The sequence below is a fragment of the Xenopus laevis genome, chromosome 7L (genome assembly GCF_017654675.1).
Source record: "Xenopus laevis strain J_2021 chromosome 7L, Xenopus_laevis_v10.1, whole genome shotgun sequence".
NCBI lineage: Eukaryota > Metazoa > Chordata > Amphibia > Anura > Pipidae > Xenopus > Xenopus laevis.
The window spans coordinates 11,133,836-11,156,762 of record NC_054383.1 but is presented as its reverse complement, the minus strand read 5'-3'; the positions used below and the strand labels follow the sequence as shown (position 1 = coordinate 11,156,762).

At 42.5% G+C, this 22,927-nt stretch overlaps 1 protein-coding gene across 40 annotated transcripts in view; it reads left to right on the top strand.

The window, feature by feature from the left end:
- Positions 1-22,927, top strand: part of LOC108696078 (ankyrin-3) — a 360,221-nt gene that overhangs the window by 225,287 nt on the left and 112,007 nt on the right. For 29 of the 40 annotated variants that reach the window (XM_041570218.1, XM_041570224.1, XM_041570223.1 and 26 more), the window contains 5 exons: positions 3,472-3,495; positions 8,517-8,615; positions 11,351-11,449; positions 17,611-17,709; positions 20,120-20,317. In XM_041570218.1, the coding sequence (XP_041426152.1) occupies positions 3,472-3,495; positions 8,517-8,615; positions 11,351-11,449; positions 17,611-17,709; positions 20,120-20,317 (519 nt within the window). The remainder of the gene's footprint in view (positions 1-3,471; positions 3,496-8,516; positions 8,616-11,350; positions 11,450-17,610; positions 17,710-20,119; positions 20,318-22,927) is intronic. The other 11 variants (XM_018225102.2, XM_041570241.1, XM_041570240.1 and 8 more) reach the window with 1 other exon arrangement.

Sequence of the window (22,927 nt, the reverse complement as noted above, 5' to 3'; positions counted from 1 at the left end):
ACCAAACTGTATTTTTTATTTCTCTGTGATCTATTGCCACAAATCTTTTTTTTAAGTTGCTCTTATAATATAATTTTAAGCTGCATGTGCCAAATGACTTAGCTAATTGGAATGTCTGCTCTGCTAAAATGCAAGAAAGTTTATATTACTTTATGCATAACTTTGCGTTAATTTCAACACAAAAGCCAGGGTTAATTGCAAGGAGCTAGTTTCCCGTAATAGTAGCAGTGACGAAACATAAAGGGCCACATAGAGCTGATGGCTAAACAGAAAGGTCCTAGTGGAATCATCTACAGATACTCTTGTACAAGCAGAAAGTGACAACTGTAGCAATCAAATTAATAAGGTTAAAGGAATATAATTGGGCTCTATGGTACAGAAGAAATAAACCTTAAAGATACTGTCATTGGAATTACGCGTCAGTTAGCAGTGCTGCTGCAGCAGACTTCTGCACTGAAATCTGACATGGGGGTAGGCATATTGTCAGTATCCCAGCTGCCCCCAGTCATGTGACTTCTGTTCTGATAAACTTCAGTCACTCTTTATTGCTGTACTGCAAGTTGGAGTGATATCACCCCCCTCCCTTTCCCCCCCCCAGCAGCCAAACAAAAGGACAATGGGAAGGTAACTAGATAGCAGCTCTCTAACACAAGATAACAGCTGCCTGGTAGATCTAAGAACAGCACTCAATAGTAAAAATCCAGGTCCCGCTGCGACACTTTCAGTTACATTGAGTAGGAGAAACAACAACCTGCCAGAAAGCAGTTCCATCCTAAAGTGCTGGCTCTTTCAGAAAGCACATGACCAGGCAAAATTACCTGAATTGGCGCCTACACAACAATATTATAACTAAAAAAATACACTTGTTGGGTTAGGAATTAAATTTTATATTGTAGAGTGAATTATTTACAGTGTCATTTAGAAATAAAAACGACACCATAAAAATCATGACAGGATCCCTTTAAGGCTCGATGCAGTAATGTCATGCAAGGGGCTCAGGGCTGGATTTATTTTGAGTTTATAGTTAAAATCTTCTTCATTTTATAAAATCCCCATAGATACAAGTAGCAGTGTATTCTTTTTTAACATCATTAGATAACTCATCAGAAAAATGTAATTTACCCACCACTTTATAAATGTAGATGCATCAACCCCTTGTGCCCTACAGGCAGGCCGATGGTGACAGTCTAATTATTTTCTCTATTCAATGCTGTCTATAAACTGATAGTCTAGTGCCCCCACAGCCTATCATACAGAAATGGTGTCACTCTAGAAATGTGGCCCAAATATTAGTGCTGGGTGAATTCATTCGCAGCAAATTTGTGCGATTCGCCGCCGGCGAAAAAATTTCTCGAAACGCCCGCAAAGGTTATAAGAGGGTGCAAAATACTAACATTTTTATATCCGATGCAGAAAAGGGTAATTGTGAGCCTTGTGTGTCTTTCTTGCCTATAAGATACCACAATAGTGTTCTAGTCCCGCTCATTCCCTGAGTCACTGACTTCATAGGACCTGGTCTAAACTAAGTACCTGCCTATGAGACCCACTGCTGAGGCACATGCATCTTTGTCATTTATCCTATGTATGTTAGTCTACATCAGATCCTATGAAGCCACTTATTGAGTAAGAAAGAAGTAGAGCAGGTTATCAATTGTGACATCAGTTAGACACCCACTGTAGCCTTTGCCACTGTTCCTATCTGCCCAGGTGGATTGTGTCCTCATCCTCATCCAATTTGTGTTTGCAGAGTGGGGCTGCAGAAATATTACCAGCCTCGTGTAATGTGGTTGGGAAAATCATGGAGACAAGTAGCCTGTGCATTATTTACTGGGTAAATAGGGAGGCAACAAATCCATAACTGTAGTACTCAACAGATCCGACACAAAGGAATCTAAATGCTAATTTACATATACAAATTTGAGATCAAGAAAATTTTCATTGCTTGTCCCATCTAGTTGTTCAGAGCCACAAAGTCTTGTGATTTTAAGGGGATCAAATCCAAACCCTAAGGATTAGTGCTGTGATTCAGCCTAATGGCAATCTGAATCCTGGATTCAGTGCAGTGCTACTGGGAAATAACACTCCGAGTCTTAAAGGGGTGGTTCACCTTTACGTTAACTTTTAGTATGTTATAGAATGGCTAATTCTAAGGAAGTTTGCAATTGGCTGCCATTATGTATTTTGTATAGTTTTTAAAATATTTGCCTTTTTCTTCTTCTGACTCTTTCTACTTTTCCAATGGGGGGGTCACTGACCCCATCTAAAAACAAATTTATTGTTTTTGCTATCTTTCTATTTAGGCCCTCTCCAATCCATATTTCAGTCTCACTTTGAAATCAATGCATGGTTGCTAGGGGAATTTGGACCCTAGCAACTAGAGATGCACCGAATCCATTGTTTGGTATTCAGCCCTTTAACCCTTCATGAAAGATTTGAACTTATCCACTATTTTGGATTTGGCCGAACCCCCGAATCCTTTGTAAAAGATTTGCAGAGGGGGAGGGGAAAACATTTTTTACTTCCTTGTTTTGTGACAAGAAGTCAAGCAATTTCCCTCCCCGTCCCTAATTTGCATATGCAAATTCAGATTAGGTTCAGCCGGGCACAAGGATTCGGCTGAATCCGAATCCTGCTGAAAAAGGCCGAATCCCGAACCAAATCCTGGATTCGGTGCATCCCTAATCTGAACCCTAATGTGCATATGCAAATATGCAAAAACGTAGAAAAGACAATAACATGATTTCCCTAACTGCCCCTAATTTGCATATGTAAATTAGGATTCGGTTTGGCCAGGCATGAGGATTTGGTAGAATCTGAATCCTGCTGAAAAAGGCCAAATCCTGGATTCAGTGCATCCCTACTAGCAACCAGATTGCTGAAATTGCAAACTGGAGAGCTGCTGAATAAAAAGCTAAATAACTCAAAAACCACAAAGAATAAAAAATTAAAACCAATTGGAAATTGTCTCAGAATATCACTCTCTACATCATACTAAAAGTTAACACAAAAGGTGAACAACCCCTTTAAGAAGTGGGCCGGACTTGAAATCTGTCATGGCAGCCTACAGGTGCATTGAGAATTAGAAAAAACATTAAAAAACATTACGGTTCTGTTACTTTGGGGTGAAAAGGTTCCATTATTCATTGTGCCCCAAGAATCAAGTAGCTCAGTATTAAAATGTGCACTGTTGCAACTGGAATATTTTAACTATTTTAATGTTATAGTTTAAAGGATTCTACTAGTGAGCTTCAAACTGATATATAATTTTTTTTTGTATAAATATTAATACAAGTTTCTTGTAGTTGAACTGCCCCTCTGTCTGTGCCATGCTGTCACCCTCTGACTTTATCATAAGACTCATCACTCGCCCCCCCCCCCAAAAAAAACAGCTTCTGCCAATCATATCATCAGTGGTGAACTAACCATTCATTCTTTTCCCCCCTCTTTTTGCTTCCAAATGTGTTAACGTAGATGATGGTGAATAGGACCACAGAGGTATATACTGTATATATATATATCTATATGTGCACACATCACTTGCCCATAACCTTGCGCTGCTACTGCTGCTGCTGCTTCATCTCTCTCTTTCTTTCTCTCCTCCTTCCCCAGTCTGCTTCCTTCTTATGTATTATTGATGTTTTGCTTTTAGACCTTTCAGATAGCATGTGCCATAGGAGGCAATACTGCAAACCGCAAATTAAAGAAATCAAAGGGCTTTCTGCGGCTGAGGTGTTGCGTTGGTGGTGCAATGATTGGCATCTCGATTACCAGCATGTCACCTAATGCATGTGACAGTCTCATAAATCAGCCCTGGTATACTGCCTCCTAGTGTAGCTTCTGTGTATGACACTCTCCCTTATCAGTGTCAGCAACTTGAATAATACAAACGACAGGAGAGAAGATCCTTTAAAGGAGAACTAAAGCCTAACTAAAGAAGTAGCTAAAAATGTTGTACATTATGTTTTGTGCTTCTGTACCAGCCCAAGGCAACCACAGCCCTTTAGCAGTAAAGATCTGTGTCTCCAAAGATGCCCCAGTAGCTCCCCATCTTCTTTTCTGCTGATTCACTGCACATGCTCTGTGCTGCTGTCACTTACTGAGCTTAGGGACCCACTCACAATATACAGTACACATAGAATAGAAATGTCACAATATAAGGCTGATTAGTAATTAATTCACATAATTACTACATGGCAGCACAGAAACCAGTGCAATTAGCATCAGAATTTAATAATCAGCAAACCTGTGGCATCAGCTTATATTACAGCCAGGGAAGCTCATTTTCTGCTGGATAATTAGTGACGAGCCCTAAGCTTAGCTTCTCAACAGCTGCTCAGAGCCCACTGAGCATGTGAGTGTCACAGACACTTTCCAAGATGGTGACCCCCTGTGACAAGTTTGAAGTCCTGGATCATTGCTGCTATTGACAAGTTGAAACTTTAGGATGGTTCAATAAGTTCACTATATAAAATATGGCATTTTTAGCCACATTCATTTCTAGGGTTTAGTTCTCCTTTAACCCCCCCTACTGGGAGCCTGAGGAGTATCTGGCGTTGGTCAGTTTGGAGGCTTCTCAGGGTGCTTATTGGGGGGCAAGCATGACTGCAATGCTGGGTAACTCTGATCTCTCTATTGCATCCGAATAAGAAACAGAAAGAGCACCGGTTGCATGTGATTGTAAAAGGCTTCTTATAAATCAGGGTCTGGGAGGCTGTTAAAAGTTAACTTTTAGTATGTTATAGAATGACAAATTCTAAGCAACTTTTCAATTGGTCTTCATTTTTTCTTTTTTTTTTTTTATAGTTTTTAAATTATTTGCCTTCTTCTGCTGACTCTTTCCATATCTCAAATGTGGGTCGCTGACCCCATCTAAAAACAAATGCTCTGTACGTTCGTCTCTATGATTCAGGCCTCTCCTATTTATATTCCAGTCTCTCATTCAAATCAATGCATGGTTGCTGGGGGAATTTGGACCCTAAATAATAATAAATGAAAACCGATTGCAAATTGTCTCAGAATATCACTCTCTACATCATACTAAAAGTTAATTTAAAGGTGAACAAGCCCTTTAAGTGTCCAGTCTCTCATTTACCCAGTGCCGGGGTCAATGCCAGTCTGAAGAAGAGCAGGGACCCCCTCCCCAAACAAAGAGGAATTCAAGATCAATTACCTATGGCACCTAGCTACATTATGCTTGCATCACATTTGAGAAATCTCAATTGTATTGTAAAAGTTAAGGGAATGAATTGCTATTCTTCTAGCCCTTTCATGGTTTAGACAGTATTTATGCTCTATATACAGGTATGAGACCTGTTATCCAGAATGCTCGGGACCTGGAGTTTCCCGGAAAAACGGATCTTTCTGTAATTTGGCTCTTCCTACCTTAGAAAATCATGTAAATATTAAATAAACCCAATAGGCTGGTTTTTCCTCCAATAAGGATTAATTATATCTTAGTTGGGATCAAGTACAAGATACTGTATAATTGGATTATTTGGATAAAATGGAATCTATGGGAGACCGCCTTTCTAAATTCGGAGCTTTCTGGAAACAGATTTCTGGATACCTGTATATATTTTAAGCCAGGCTTAACATCGATATACAAGTATGGGATCCATTATCTACAAACCCGTTATCCAGAAAGCTCAAAATGATAAGATGCCATCTCCCATAGACTCCATTATAATCAAATAATTACATTTTTTCAAAATGATTTCCTTTTTCTCTATAATATAATAATAATAAAACAGTACCTTGTACTTAAGTCAAACTAAGATATAATTAACAATACTGGAGGCAAAACAATCCTATTGGGTTTATTTAATGTATCAATTATTTTTTATATTTTAGTAGACTTAAGTTATAGAGATCAAAAGTCTCCTGCCTGTTGTGTTTGGCAACTAATTCTCCAACTATAGCAGTGACAGAAAGGGGTATATTTATTAAAGAGTGAAGTTAGAGATCACCACATTCCGCCATTCTCCATTCATTTCTATGGCATTTTGAAAAGTGTATTTATCAAAGGATGAACTTTCACTAGCACTCATTGATAAATACTCTTTTAAAAATCCCATAGAAATAAATGGAGAGTGGCGGAATTTCACTCTAGTGGACTGTGGTGATCTCTAACTTCACTCTTTCATTAATATACCCCAAAGACGGGATATTTTAAGATCACTAGGAGCTAAAATGGATGCAGATTGTAGCCATCAATATGCTATATACATAATGGCTTGTCCATATTAGCACCATGAGTTTGCTGGTTTCACCTACATGAGGCACAAGGTGCAGTTTGGTCTAGAACACGGGGGCCCCTGTACCTCACGTTCCATGGGCATCTTTTGAGTGGTGCTTCTTGCGGCTGGGCTAGTTGGGTGGCACAGTCATGTAAGTGACTTCCCTTTCAAGTGCAAGTCCATATTCGCTCACTTTACTGATAGTATGAATTCTTATGCCTCAGGCATCTGGTACAAAATGTTGGACAGGTTTTCAGCAGGTTAGATTATGCTGGAAAAAATGATGCATTGTGGGTGAAAAATCTGGCGCTAACTTTTTGGCCTTTATTACATCCTGTAAAGTTTGGTGGATTGAGTGTGGGCATCGCAGCCTACGCCCACCACATGGCATACCAGCCTTCTTCCACCACAGGGCATCTCAGGCTCATTTCAACAATGGGTATCTCAGCATACTTCCACCACAGGGCATCTCAGGCACATTTCAACAATGGGTATCTCAGCATACTTCCACCACAGGGCATCTCAGGCACATTTCAACAATGGGTATCTCAGCCTTCTTCCACCTCAGGGTATCTCAGGCACATTTCAACAAAGGGTATCTCAGCATACTTCCACCTCAGGGTATCTCAGGCACATTTCAACAAAGGGTATCTCAGCCTACTTCCAACACAGGGCATCTCAGGCTCATTTCAACAAAGGGTATCTCAGCCTTCTTCCACCTCAGGGTATCTCAGGCACATTTCAACAAAGGGTATCTCAGCATACTTCCACCTCAGGGTATCTTAGGCACATTTCAACAAAGGGTATCTCAGCATACTTCCACTGCAGGGTATTTCTACCTAGTCCCACCACAGGGCATCTCAGCCTGTCTCCAACAAATACCACCTTAATGTACATCCACCACAGGGCATCTCACCCTACTTACACCACAGGGAATCTCATCCTATTTCCACCACAGGGCATCTCAGTCTGTCTCCAGAAAGAGCACCTTAACATACATCCAACACACGGCTTGTCCGCCTTCTGCAACACAGAGCATCGCAACCTATTTCAACACAGGGCATCTCTGCCTTCTATAACCTTGGGCCGCTCAGCCTCCTTCCACTACAGGGTATCTCAACATCTCAGCCTCCTATCATCACAAGGCATCTCAGCCTTTAACCCAGTGAATCTTAGCCTAGTTCTGCCTTGCACACTACCCTCTTCTTTTCTCACTCTGATTGGGTCAAAAGCTTCCCTCCAAAGTGCTTGTGTGGAGAATCTGACTGGCATGAATGTTCACATGGGGATGACAAATGGATGCAATTCTGCTGTAGGCTTCACTTCTAAGGCAAATGTCCACCAGATAATTTTTTTTTTTGCACTGATGGGAAACCACATCTGACTTTTGCCTAAGATTGAAGTGCTGCTGTTCCTTATCCTTGCCCTAGAGGCAATCACTTGATTGGGGTGAGGGTTTTATTTAGGTTTAAGCAACTAGAGAGATTTACAAAATTCAGTTCAGTGATTATGATCCAAAAAGCCTCGTGACCTCAGCATGTGTCCAATATATTTATCAAAATCAGATTTGAATGCCGCACGTCCGTCTGTTCCAGGTCACCGTCTAAGCGATCTTCCACTAAAGCTTGCACAACTATCTGGGTTGCTATGATAATTTAATGCCTTTACTACACTATCACATAGTTACTATTGTGTACAAAGCATGAAAGTATGATTTTGTTTAGTAGCTTTTAGTAACCTAAATAACAAAGGGTCCCATGTCATTATCACTGCTGTAAACTTGCTGAACAAGCCCAACAGGGGAGTGTAATACAAAGTACAATGTTTACCTGGGCCTAGCAACCAATCGGATGACCATTACATGTCACCTGCTGATTGGTTGCTATGGGTTACTTTGCCAGTAGCAATTACTTTGCACCATTTATGACTTTTTACACGACAAGAGGCTCAAGTGATCCATGGACTATGCTGAAAGAGAACCAGAGAAGCTTTACAGCACTGATATGGCAGCAGTATGCTATGCACTGTGTATATAACGGACACTAGACTTCACATGATATATTATTTCATAGAAGCATGCAGAAACACTAGCCTGTAGCCATTCACTGTTACAGTTCAACTTTAGCACTTTAGTGAAGCCTCTGGGTGGGGCAGCGATTGCAGTTTACTAAATAATTTTTTTGTGCTGTTGCATTTGCTGCACAGTTGCTTGTACTAACTGAATCAATGTGCCAGTCCATAAAATGCCCTAATATTCTGTCTGCTTGTTTTATTTTCCAGAGCGGCTTTACTCCACTCCACATCGCGGCTCACTATGGAAACATAAACGTGGCTACTCTGCTGCTTAACCGCGGTGCCGCTGTGGATTTCACTGCAAGGGTAAGAGAAAGGCTCATTTTAAAGGTCATGTTCATCCAGGGTTAGGCTGGGCCTCCTAGGAACCTTCAGAGACTATGGGGCAGATTCACTAACAGGCGGAAATTCGCCAGCGATGGCTTTGCGCACATCGCAACACTTCGTCAGGAGTAAATTCGCCTGGACAACGCTAATTCACGAAGATCCGATGTTGCACACAGGGTACCTAACTCTGGCGAAATTAGCAGTCCAAAGTTACGCTAGTGTTGGCTAATTAGCATACGGCGTGCAGTAATAGTACAATGGCCGTATATGCTGCAGCAAATACATTACATTACACAAGGCCAGGGAACCTTAATAAAACCATATAAAAGTTGTTATAATGCCCTACACATATGCCCACAGTATAGTTTAGGTGCCATATGTTAGCAAATGTAGGGGGGAAGGAGGATACATTTACAATCTTTTTCAGTCTATCACCCTTTAAATAGGAAAAAACGCCAGCGTATTTTGGGACTTTTTTTTGAGGAACTCCTATCTACTCTATTGCACTTCGCCTGGTCTGAGGTGGCGAAGGCAAGTCTGGCGATAGAGGTAACGGTCAGTAAAATCAAAAACTTAGTGAATTTGCGTAGTAACGCTCTTTCGCCAGACCGTAAATTCGCCTGCCGTTAGAGTTGCGCCAGAGTCTATCTCCTTGGCAAAATTACGCCAGCGTTAACCACTTCACCCTTTAGTGAATTTGCCCCTATGTGTCAAATGCTATAAGTGGTATATAAGTTTATGGTGGAAATAAGAAAGGTCTGATGGAGATTGAACTCAGCCAGGTCTCACTAGGGCCTGGGCCCCGCTTAGGGTTGTCACCTTTTCTGGAAAAAAATACCAGTCTTCCTATATATTTAGCTTTTTTCCCAATTAATAACATTGGGATCAACCATAATTTTTACCGGCCAGGCCGGTAAATTACCGGCCAGCTGGCAACCCTAGCCCCACTGGGAGATCCTCTGGTGCTCTGGCAGGCAAATCCGACCCCGTGTACCTCTAAAAACGACTTCTGGTTATTGAATAATACACTATAATAAAAAAAAGTGAAAGTCCTACAAATGTCCAAGCACAATTTGTAATGTTTAGGAGACTTTAAGAAAGACTGCAGTCCTGCCCTGCTGTATGGCTAGGGTTACCACCCGGCCGGTATTTTACCGGCCTAGCCAGTAAAACACCAGCCAAAGCCCGGGCCGGTATTACAAATTTACCAGCAATGTAGCTGCCGGTAAATTTGTAAACCCTTAAAAAGACCCTCTCGGCCCGCCCCCAATCCCCTGTAAGACTTAGCTTTTGTCACAGGTCCGCGCTGCAGCCTGCCCATTTTCAACATCACACGGCTCCGCACCATGGCCCCACCTCTTTTTACGTCACAGCCCCGCCCCTTTTGACATCACACCCGCCCCTTTTTCTTCCCACCAGCCGGTAACTAAATTACAAAAAGGTCGCAACCCTATGTATGGCTGAGATTCTAGCTATCTGTATATAATCATTCTGTCCCAGTGGCTGCACAGATCCTATCTGATCCCCATTGTTAGCAGCAGTCCTGTCCTGCTTTATGGCAGCTGAGATTCTAGCTATCTGTATCTGTCCCAGTGGCTTCACAGATCCTATCTGGGCCCCATTTAGGGTTGCCACCTGGCTGGTATGTTACTACAAGGCCGGGGCCGGCAATCTTGTTGCCGGTAAATTTGTAATATCCTTTAAAAAAAATTGGCCCACCCCCAATTCACCCAGAACTTACCTTTTTTCGGCCTTATGGTCATCTTGTGATGTGGCCCCGCCCCTTTTGGTGTCACGGTATGTGGCTCTGCCCCTTTTGCATCACAGGCTGCCCCTTTTGTTCCCGCCCCCCCCCCAACGGGCGGTAAAACCTTTCAGAAAAGGTGGCAACCCTATCCCCATTGTATGCAGCAGTCCTGCCCTGCTTTATGGCTGAGATTCTATCTGTATGACAGAGCATTCCATCCCAGTGGCTGCACAGTTCCTATCTGATCCCCGTTGTAAGCAGCAGTCCTGCCCTGCTTTTTGGCTGAAATTCTAGCTATCTGTATAACAGAGCATTCTGTTAAAATATTGAGAATGTCAGTATAGTATCAGTTGTCAGTTTGTAGATTGACCAACATTTCCCTTTGTTCAAGAGAATGTTGAGTTTTAAAGAGCATATCTATTGGATGCTGCGATCTGTAGCACACTGGGGAAGAAAGAATGCTTATGGTGGGCACATTTAGGTATGAGGTTCTATAGATCGCCTGGCGTAGGCATGTGTAACATTGTGCTAGAGAAGCAATACCAGTGACTGACATCCCATTTAAACATGCCGGGATAATGATTCCCTGTAGACAAGAATCCATTAAGTGGGGGAATATTGCAGGGAGAAGTTACAAAGCAGAGAAAAGCACACGCATTAAAAAGCCGGTAATGTAGATAATATTAAGTATATTTAGTCCAGTCAGCCTTGGAATATGGGGATCTAGTAGAGATGAGAATGCTGCGGCAAACTGCAAAGAAATGGTGTTGCCTGTTAATAAGGAACGTGAACTTACACATTTTAGACATCGTTATACAGATGTATTCAATTCCTTCCCATGGATCTTAAGATCCATGTAGGATCCTGGAGGCACAAAGCTTGAATCCTCTTTTCACAGTTACTGTCTGTTGGTGTGTAGGAAATTCACAATGTTGGTTGACTTCATTCTTTTATTTTATCTCTACAGAATGACATCACTCCTTTACACGTGGCTTCCAAAAGAGGCAATGCCAATATGGTCAAGCTTCTCCTGGATCGAGGATCTAAAATTGAGGCCAGAACAAGGGTAAGCTAAAATTCTAGTTATACTTTATATATATATAATACATACATTATTTAGCACTGGAGTGGCCAATCCTCAGACATCCTTCAGCCCTAGGCAACATGGCTGGCCACCTTTTTCTCCCCCTAGTTCCAGACCTGCCTTCAGTCTTCTGCTCTTGGAGGAAGCAACTAGGATAATGAACCAATTTAATGTCCCCTGGCTGAGAGGGGTGTACAATGAACAAGGGGCATCGAGTTTAATGATCAGTCCTAAGCAGGGCCACTTTTAAGGTAGGGTGAATAGGTCCCCTAACATCAGAGGGACCCCAATGATGGGAAAAAATATTGTATAGTAATAGTTCGATGTTATTAGTATAAACATCAGGGATGTCCTCAATGTTGTTAAACTGCAACCTCAACACCCCAAAACACCTGAAAGTTTTAACCTTCATTTAAGTATACATGTACAAGGTCAGACTGGGCCAGCGGGGCACCGGGAAAAAACCTGGTGGGCCCCACCGACCTAGACCCCGCTGACCCAGGCCCACTCCCTGCCAGATACCTTGGGCACTCCAACCCCTGTTCTCGGCCACAATGAGGAAGTAGAAGGTAGGCAAGGCAGCCTAGAAGAGTTTGTTACTTGGGTGGTGGGCCCTGAGGCAACAACCAGGCCCGGATTTGTGGAAAGGCCATCAAGGCCCAGGCCTAGGGCGGCAGGTTTTTTGGGGGCGTCATGCTGCCCAACCACGCCCACATTGGTTCATAAATACTGGAGATGCGCAGGAGATAAATTATTTTTTAAATATCCTGTGCACCAATCCCCATTGCTCCAGTCCAGATGATGAAAATTTGCGCAAAATAAAAAGGAAGGGATCGGGTAATGAATGTCAGCCACCTTGGGGTGCCTGCTATGTAAATCCGGCCCTGGCAGCAGCCCCTGTGGGCCCTGTACTCCCTGGTAGGGATGTGCTGGTCGAGAAAACCTTGACCCGCACTCGACCTGTACCAACCTAACCCACCCACACCTGCCTTCCCTCCTCCATTTATAGACTTGCGCCAACACGCCTCGCAGGTGACGTCACAAAAGGGATGGGTGGGGCAGGCACGAGTCTATAAAACAGGAAGCAGGAAGTTAAAAGGGCAGTCTAAGAATGGGGGTGGGGAGAGCAGGCAGATGAGCTCAACCAGAATCCACCCGCAACCCTGAAGAGGAGCAGTGTGATCAACTGAACCCGCCCAACCCGCGGGTAAACCCACTGGTATAGTCCCATCCCGCACATCACTACTTCCTGGTAAAAGCTGGTCTGACTATTAATCTGATTAGAAATACTGTATTTGCTTGCTTGGGGTGTGGGGGGTTTGCTCTCTCTCATCAAAATTATCCTGCCATAGATTTCCTTGGATCAGATTCTGACCTTGAGAAGTCTAGTGAGGCCAAATGCTCTAGTTTATATGTTATCTATGGATGAGTAATAGGATGCCCAGAAGGGATAGTTTTAGTGATATCTGGAGTCTTTACAACACTGTTATTTTCCCTGCTGTTAACTTCATTCTGTACCTAGTGGTAGTCTACTAATATTCACTATATGCCTCAGAAAAATATAACATATCTTTTATTCTAATAATATTCAGCAGAATATAATTAAAAGCAAGCATGTGACTTGTCGAGGCCCAAACTCTATGAATAAAACCATATAATTAAATGCCCTAGTTGTCCTATAATATGGCCTTGAGGACGTTGTTCGAGTAGGTTGCCAGTCTCCAGATTTTCATTCCACGAGGCTGTGGTGCGTATTAATGAGACTTGATGCTGAATTTGCATTCTTCCGGAGATTCACACATTTTGTTTTACGTAAAGCTGATGTTGCTCTATTGATTCTGGGAATGGAGTCAGCCTTATGGCTTATGCATTAAATATCACTGGAGCAGAGACCCGGCCAACTGGACTTACCCCTGGAGAACGGAAAACATTTCTACATTGTAATAGCCTGGCCTCTTAAAGGAATATGTGTTCCCTTTTTTTCTCTTCAGTACAGGAATGGGACCCATTATCCAGAAAGCTCCAAATTATGGACTCTATTTTTCCAAATTATTCAATTTTTAAAAAAAATAATTTCCTTTTTCTCTGTAATAATCAAACAGTAGCTTGTACCTGATCCCAACTCAGATATAATTAAATCTTACTGGAAGGAAACCCAACCTATTGGGTTTATTTAATGTTTATATGATTATATGATAGTAGACTTAAGGTATGAAGATACAAATTACAGAATGATCCTTTATTTAAATAACATTTATTTATATGGTAATACAGATGCCAGTGAGGTTAGGCAGCAGCAGAGTAAAATGAGTTATAATGCCCCTATGTATATAGTGAATAAAGTACCCCCTATTGTAAAATATAAGGATATTATAAGTTACAGAGAAGTTCCATGGCCATATAAAAGCAAGAGGCCGAAGGTCATGGAACTTCCACTGGGGGTAGTGGGCGGGGCGGAGGCAGAACATGGGCGGAGGTAGGAAGGGAAGTGGGCAGGAGGATGGGGAAAACAGTGCGCAAGGCCCCTCTGAAATTTTTTTTGCAGAGGGGACCGGCCACTGCCTCTATTGGGACCCTAGTGGGACCCACTGCCCTGGAACATGTGAGGTTGGTGGGGGGGGTTTGTGCATCAGACAGAGTGATGTCAGGGATAGGTGTCAAACATTGTTAGCCTAAAGGTGGTCATAGACGTAGAGATCCGCTCGTTTCGCCAAATATGAAGTGGGCAATCAGAATGGATCCGATACAGGCAGTTGGATCGCGGGACATCATACAAGCAGAGATGCAGGTGTGATTCGACTGTATTTTTTATCCTACCTGATCAAGATCTGGCCGATTTTTGGCCAGATATCGATCGGGGAAGCCCATCGGATAGCCAGTAAGCTGCTGAACAGTCTGTCGGCAGCTTTTATCGGCCCGTGTATGGGGACCTTTACGATCCTATACCCGACACTTATAATAACACACGGGGTCCCCTGTATATAGTTAAATAGCAGATGAGGTTGAAAAAAGGCACATTCATTAAGTTCAATAGTGTATGGGAAATAAACCTACTCCCTCTCTAAACAGTATGTGTTGTGCCTTCCAAAGAGTGAGCAGAGCCTTGAGATAACCTTTCTGCTCCGTTCTGTCTATGTTAGCATTAATGCATAGGGCTGCTACGCCAATCTGCACATACAGCAGCTGCATGCGCAACTAGCAGTGCCCCACCCCCTTTATAAACCCCAAGAAATGTTTGAATTCTGCATCAAATGCCAAAAAGCAAGAATGTGACCAGGGATTATAAAATCACTGATGGTTTAATATATTGGTTGACATCTCTGTCTTTGTCGCAGCGATTTGCCAGTGAATAGCATCTTTTTTTTTTTTACTGTGTCAAATAAAATATTCTCTGCAACTCACTGCAATCCTGTATATACTGCAATGCTCTGGGTACGGCTGTACATCAGCCTTGTGGGATACCAGCGATTTCTGTTGGAGCAGCAGCGCCACCAAGTGTCCATTCTATGCTATATTCCTTTTTATATCTCAATTCGGTAAATGATAAAAACCAATCCCAATCATGATCCAACAGGAATAACCGCCTTAAATTAAATTTGTTGTTTGATCTAAAGGGGAACTAGCAGATGTATGAAGAGAAACAGATGCTGAGAGAGGAATAGTGAATTCAGAAATGATGCAGAATATTTAATTGATTGTATTTACAAAGTTTCTTTTATCAGTATGCTGAAGTGTATATTACATTTTCATTTCCCCCCTTTGAAGGGTCAATTAACCATCCCTTCCCTTTTTTTCCTAAGATTTTTCCTTATATCTAAAATATGTATAATTATGTCATGTTACAGTGATTTCCCTGGTTGCTATAAAGGCGTCCCTAGATTTTATTACTTTTTTTTTAAATATCCTCTCTGTTGTACAGTAGGGTGCTCTATATATATATTATATATATATATATATATATATATATATATATATATATATATATATATAATATATATATATATATATATATACACACAGGGTGTATATACTCTGAAGAGGAGGGCTGAGGCCATGTGTGTGTTGGTTTTATGGCATTGGGGTTTTGCTAGAGATTTTTACTGTATCTACACAACATAGTGTCACGTCAGGTAACAGAAGCAGCTGGTTTGACCCACACAGAATGAGGAATGGGCCCTGGGAACGTTGCCAGACCTTCCAGTGGATGAAAGCAGTCGACTCTAGCTAAAATGTAACTTCACTGGCTTTATCTGTTTGAGAATCAGCTGAGAATGTGCTGGCTGAGCAGATTTCCCTGCTGCCCACGGCCCAGTTCTGAGAATGTTACAGCACCCGGACACATGGAATGGCTGAATCCCATGCACAGATACTCCCAGCACTGACCAATGCACAGATACTCCCAGCACTGACCCATGCACAGATACTCCCAGCACTGACCCATGCACAGATACTCCCAGCACTGACCCATGCACAGATACTCCCAGCACTGACCCATGCACAGATACTTCCAGCACTGACCCATGCATAGATACCCCCAGCACTGACCCATGCACAGATACTCCCAGCACTGACCCATGCACAGATACTCCCAGCACTGACCCATGCACAGATACTCCCAGCACTGACCCATGCACAGATACTTCCAGCACTGACCCATGCATAGATACCCCCAGCACTGACCCATGCACAGAAACTCCCAGCACTGACCTATGCACAGATACTCCTAGCACTGACCCATGCACAGATACCCCCCAGCACTGACCCATGCACAGATACTCCCAGCACTGACCCATGCACAGATACCCCCCAGCACTGACCCATGCACAGATACTCCCAGCACTGACCCATGCACAAATACCCCCAGCACTGACCCATGCACAGATACTCCCAGCACTGACCCATGCATAGATACTCCCAGCACTGACCCATGCACAGATACTCCCAGCACTGACCCATGCACAGATACTCCCAGCACTGACCCATGCACAGATACTCCCAGCACTGACCCATGCACAGATACTCCCAGCACTGACCCATGCACAGATACTCCCACCACTGACCCATGCACAGATACCCCCAGCACTGACCCATGCACAGATACTCCCAGCACTGACCCATGCACAGATACTCCCAGCACTGACCCATGCACAGATACTCCCAGCACTGACCCATGCACAGATACTCCCAGCACTGATTCAGTGCAGTCAAAAGGAGGAAAGTTCAGTTCTGCAATTACCAACAGCAGTTTCTTCTGTTAAGCCGACCAGCCACAAAGGGGGCCTTTCTGAGCACTAAAGATAATTTTAGATAAGGGGGGGCCCCTTGACCACAAAACGACAATAAGGAGCAAATATATCAAGGGTCAAATTGAAAATTCTAATTTTCAAGTTTTTTTGTGTGGTCAAAACGGTCAAATTAGACTAGGGAGTTATCCAAATTCGATTAGAGTTTTTCAAAAAATTTGAATTCAATTTTCGAAATGTATCATACTTTGGCCCTTTAAGAACTCAAATTCAACTATTCGCCACCTAAAACCTGCCGAATTGCCGTTAACGTCAATGGGAGACGTCCAGGGATTAATTTGGAGTTGTTTGCAGCCTTCCTGACATTCGAGTTTTTAAAATTCGAATTGAATTAGATTTTTCGGGTCAATCCTATTCACCCGTTTTAAAAAAATTCGATTTTTATAATAAATTTCGATTGGTCGAATTTAGAGTTCATGGGAGTTTACGGGAGTTTTAAAACTCACATGAATTCGAAATGCGGCCCTTATGACAACAACATAAATAAAGGGAAAGTGTGACGTGTAATATTGTCGCTTCTTCGTTGAATCAAAGAGGATATTCCATGAAGTACTGGGTTATACTGTGCTAATTAATTCGGCTGAATCCCCTAATGGTTCACAGAGCAACAATAACGTTCAAGGGGATTCAAGGAGACCTTCACGTTCAGCTGTCGGTTTTTTGGCCGTTGTGATCCCCAAGCTCCGAGCTGAGTCACCATAGGGGTTTAAAGACGGTTGGCTATAAACAATATTTATGTCATTGATCTAAAAGTCAATAAAAGGGAATACGTTTGTTTAACGATGCATTTGGGGGCGATAGACGGCAGTTGATGCTAATTAATGCCATTATTTCCAATAGGATGGGCTGACACCTCTTCACTGCGGAGCAAGGAGCGGCCACGAGCAGGTGGTGGGGATGCTGCTGGATAGAGGCGCGCCAATCATGCCCAAGACAAAGGTACGGGCGATTGTGGGGCGACGTGTGACCTAAGTGCAACTGGTTGCTTAAAGGATAATTAAACCTTTGTTTACATGATTTCTAGTAGACTTAAGGGATGAAGATCCAAATTACAGTTAATCAGGCTAACGAGGGAGTAAAATCAATGTAAGGGCAAAGACACACGAGGAGATTAGGGCCCGGTGACAAATCGCCTCTTTTTCGGGTGACTAATCTCCCCGAACTGCCTTCCCACCGGCTAGAATATGAATCGCGGGCGGGATGGCACTCGGAGTGCTTCGTTTTCCGAAGTTTCCTTGTGAGGGAACTTCGGGCGACTTTGCAAAAAGAAGCACTCCGAGTGCCATCCCGTCGGGCAACTAACGCTCCCTGAATCTCCACGCGTGTCTCTGCCCTAAGACTGTTCAACCAGTAAACAAGGCCAGGTCCAGACTGGCAATCTGTGGGTTCTAACAAATGCCAGAGGGGCTGCTGTAAGTTGACATAGAAAATTCCTATTTATTGGGCTGTTGGGGGGCTGTTTGGGCCTCTGTGTACTTGGAACGCCAGAGCCTATTTTGACTCCCAGTCCAGACCTGAACAAGGCCAAGGCTCAAAGTTAAAAATATGGATTAACAGACCAAAAGGAGAATGAACATTTCCTACATTGTTTCAAGAACCAGAGGACAGAAAGAGACAAACAAATACTACTTTCAATAGCAATGGCAATTACAAAACATCACGTGTCACTCCCAGCGTGGATTGTGGGAGCTGTAGTACACATTAGATGGACATTCATATAGAAGGGAACAGGGAATTACGTCTGATTTCTGCAGCAATGAAGGTAACGTGAGTCAGACTTTTCTTAGTAAGTTCTAATCAAGCTACATCTGTCTGCATTTATTTGCTCCACGCTGACAGACTGGAGTTCTAGCTGTCATCTCATGTATATGGGGTGTCAAAGGAGGTGCTGTTATTTAGCTCTGTCCCCCACCCATGTGGATTATGTACAGCCAATTCCTTGGGAGACAGATATTCCTTCCTATCTCCTAGAGCAGGGGCTCCCAGTTGAGCTTGGATTCAAACTAAAGAGATTCCTATTGGGTGATATCACCTTAGTCTCATAGTTGTGGGTGGCTAATTTGTCAGCCTTTGTAAACTGGTTTTACTGTAGAAAACAAGTCCCAAAGATCAGAAAACCAGTCTAGCCTGAGTGACGACACGGTAATGCCCTTAAGTGCTCATTATCTAATGTTACAGACAAAGCAAAACACAGACTACTAGCTGAAATGTGATTATACTTAAAGGGATTCTGTCATGGGAAAACAAAATAAATTTGAAAACGCATTAGTTAATAGTGCTGCTTCAGCAGAATTCTGCACTGAAATCCATTCCTCAAAAGAGCAAACAGATTGTCAGTTTCCCAGCTGCCCCCAGTCATGTGACTTGTGCTCTGATAAACTTCAGTCTCTCTTTACTGCTGTACTGCAAGTTGCAGTGATATCACCCCCTCCATTTCCTCCCCAGCAGCCTAACAACAGAACAATGGGAAGGTAACCAGATAACAGATCCCTAACACAAGATAACAGCTGCCTGGTAGATCTAAGAACAACACTCAATAGTAAAATCCAGGTCCCACTGAGACACATTCAGTTGCATTGAGTAGGAGAAACAACAGCCTGCCAGAAAGCAGTTCCATCCTAAAGTGCTGGCTCTTTCTGAAAGCACATGACCAGGCAAAATGACCTGAGATGCACCTACACACCAATATTACAACTAAAAACACTTGCTGGTTCAGGAATGAAATTTTATATTGTAGAGTGAATTATTTGCAGTGTAAACAGTGTCATTTAGGAATAAAAAATACATCATAATAGTACATTCATGACAGAATCCCTTTAATAACTGATGGTGCATATGCTACACCAGCTGCTATGTGAAATAATATTAGATTCATGCTGCAATGATTTTGTGCCACCATGCATCATGCATCCAAGTGAAATACACAGTGGGGCAACGTGTACTTTTTTTTGCAATGCCTGGGGCACTGTACATGTACTGTTAATATGAATGAATTTTGTTCCAACAGCGCCACCTGCTGGTCAGTTTCCCACCAGTCTGACCACCAAGTAGTCAAGGAAGTTGTCAGGAGAAAGAAAGAGGCTGCTCTGATGTTCTTCTGCTTAGGAAAGATGTGAGAAAGCTTTCTAATTTTATTCCTAAGCAGAAGAACATCAGAGAAGCCTCTTTCTTTCTCCTGACAACTTCCTTGACTACTTGGTGGTAGTACTTTTTGTCCCTCTTTCTGATTTTCAAATGTTGGGAGGTATACTATAGTACTGATAAGTCCAGGGCATCCTTAGCTCAGCAGTGTGGATTTGATTTTCGTGCTCTTACCTGAATTGGTATGATGATCTCTTTTTGCTTTCAGAATGGGCTCTCCCCATTACACATGGCGACCCAAGGAGATCATCTGAACTGTGTCCAACACTTGCTCCAGCACAACGTGCCCGTCGATGACGTCACCAACGACTACCTGACTGCACTGCACGTGGCTGCCCATTGTGGCCACTACAAGGTGGCCAAGGTCCTGCTGGATAAGAAGGCCAATCCTAACGCCAAAGCATTGGTACGTACCCACCACTAACTGTTTCATGTGTATTTTAAAGGAGAACTAAAGCTTAACTAAGAAGTAGCTAGAAATGTTGTACATTATGTCTGTACCAGCCCAAGGCAACCACAGCCTTTTAGCAGTAAAGATCTGTGTCTCCAAAGATGCCCCAGTAGCTCCCCATCTTCTTTTCTGCTGATTCACTGCACATGCTCTGTGCTGCTGTCACTTACTGAGCTTAGGGACCCACTCACAATATACAGTACACATAGAATAGAAATGTCACAATATAAGGCTGATTAGTAATTAATACAGATAATTACTACATGACAGCACAGAAACCAGTGCAATTAGCATCAGAATTTAATAATCAGCAAACCTGTAGCATCAGCTTATATTACAGGGGAAGCTCATTTTCTGCTGGATTATTAGTGACGAGCCCTAAGCTTAGCTTCTCAACAGCCAATCAGAGCCCACTGAGCATGTGAGTGTCACAGACACTTTCCAAGATGGTGATCCCCTGTGACAAGTTTGAAGTCCTGGATCATTGCTGCTATTGACAAGATGAAACTTTAGCCTCGTGCAATAAGTTCACTATATAAAATATGGCATTTTTAGCCACATTCATTTTTAAGGTTTAGTTCTCCTTTAAAGGAAATTTATATGTGCAACCATCATAGAAAATAATAGGAAAAGGCAAAAAAAACAAAAAAACAACTATTGACCTACTATCTCCCAGAAGCTTTAAGAAGCTTCTATAAAGAGAAATGTACAGTGTAGGTATAGGGGCCCCTTGGGCCAGAAATAGGGATGTCTTATCCTTGTTCTTACTGGTTCTGTCATTCTCCTGCCAATACGTTGGAATGTGGGAAAACAAACCTGCCTGTGATCTATAATTAATTTTCCCTTTCAGAATTTCTCTTTTATGCGGCGCTACTTCAAACACATCACCCTGATCTGTAACTGTTGCACCCGACACTCAAACCTTCTGCTTTGTTGCTTTGTTTTCTTCTTTTCTGTAAAATATCTTTGATTTTCTCCTGATTGAGAGCAGGGTTTTTTTTTCAGTGCTTGAGTTTATTAAAGGGGATATAACGCAACTCTTTTGAGCACTTTTGCAGTTCACATGCATTTTGTTTGTTTGTTCGCTGTCTGTACCTGTGCTGGTGAAGGCAGGGGTTGGCAAAAGCTGAAAGGAACAGTTCAGTGTAAAAATAAAAACTAAGAAAATAGATAGGCCGTGCAAAATATTTCTAATATAGTTAGTTGGCCAAAAATCTAACGTATAAAGGCTGGAGTGAGTGGATGTGTAACATAATAGCCAGAACACTACTTCTGCTTTTCAGCTCTCTAACTCTGAGTTAGTGAGCAACTTTAAGGGGGTCACATGGGACATAACTCATCAGTAAGTTTGCAATTGATCTTCAGCATTCAGCTCAGATTCAAAAGTGAAAGTTATGGTCCATGTGCCCCCCCCTCAAGTCATTGATTGGTTACTGCCTGGTAACCAATCATTGGAAAGCAAGAGAGCTGCAAAGCAGGAAGTAGTGTTCTGGCTATTATGTTACACATCCAGTCACTGCAGCCTTTATACATTACATATTTTGGCTAACTAACTATATTAGAAATAATTTTTGTTTTGCACAGCCTATCTATTTACCTAGTTTTTTTTTTTACACTGAACCGTTCCTTTAAATTACTGATGCAGCGACTGTCTTCTGACGCTTATCTGCTCTGTTCTTTGGCTCCGCTTGCATCCGGCCTGCATTATCGGGGCTTTAATAGACTGTACCTTAACATTGGGCAATATGGAGCATGGCAGACTCTGACAGTGGACTGTATACCAAGAAACTGCATGGCATCTGACCCCACCTTTAGCTTCCCAACTACCAACTTGGCATTTGATAGATACAGTAGGTCACATGGTGAGATTGGTAAATCACTCGTGACCCCTAAACCTTTAAACAAGTATTTCTCTAACTTCCAAACTCACTTATCTTTGAGCAGGTGCAAAAAGGGACAATGTCCTGGCATTTCATATATTGAGGCACCAGAGAGCAGGAGGGATTAGGAGGACTAGTAGAGCAAGTGTTGTCCACCCTTTAGCCTCCAGCTGACCGTGGGATGCTGGGAGTAGCAACTTAACACCTGTAAGGTTAATATAATGCTTTGCATGTTTGTGCTCTTCCATCTCTTATGCATGGGTCCCCTCTAAAAGGAAAATCCCCATTCTGCTGTTTCCTAAAACTGGCCCTTATAAAAGTCTGTGGTGTAAGAACATGTTGCTAATCCTATTTCATGCCATCTCCCTGTCCAACCTCTAATGTGAACTGTAAATTCCAGCTGTTGACTTGCTGAGCATGCTGGGAAATATTACCCCATCAAAATAAATGCCAATGATTTGAGTCTGATATCCCTTTATTACAATCTCACTTGTATAACCGACCAGCCAGCAGAATTCAGTTCAATTAGCCGGCGCCCCGTGTACTTACGATGTGATGGAGATTTATTGGGTGATGCACTGAGGTTTAAAGGCTTCTCACGTTCTGTGCCAACTGCCTGTCATCTCACTTTCCTCCAGCTCCTTCGCCTTTATGGTAATTAGTAAATGTTCAGCTAATGATGGAT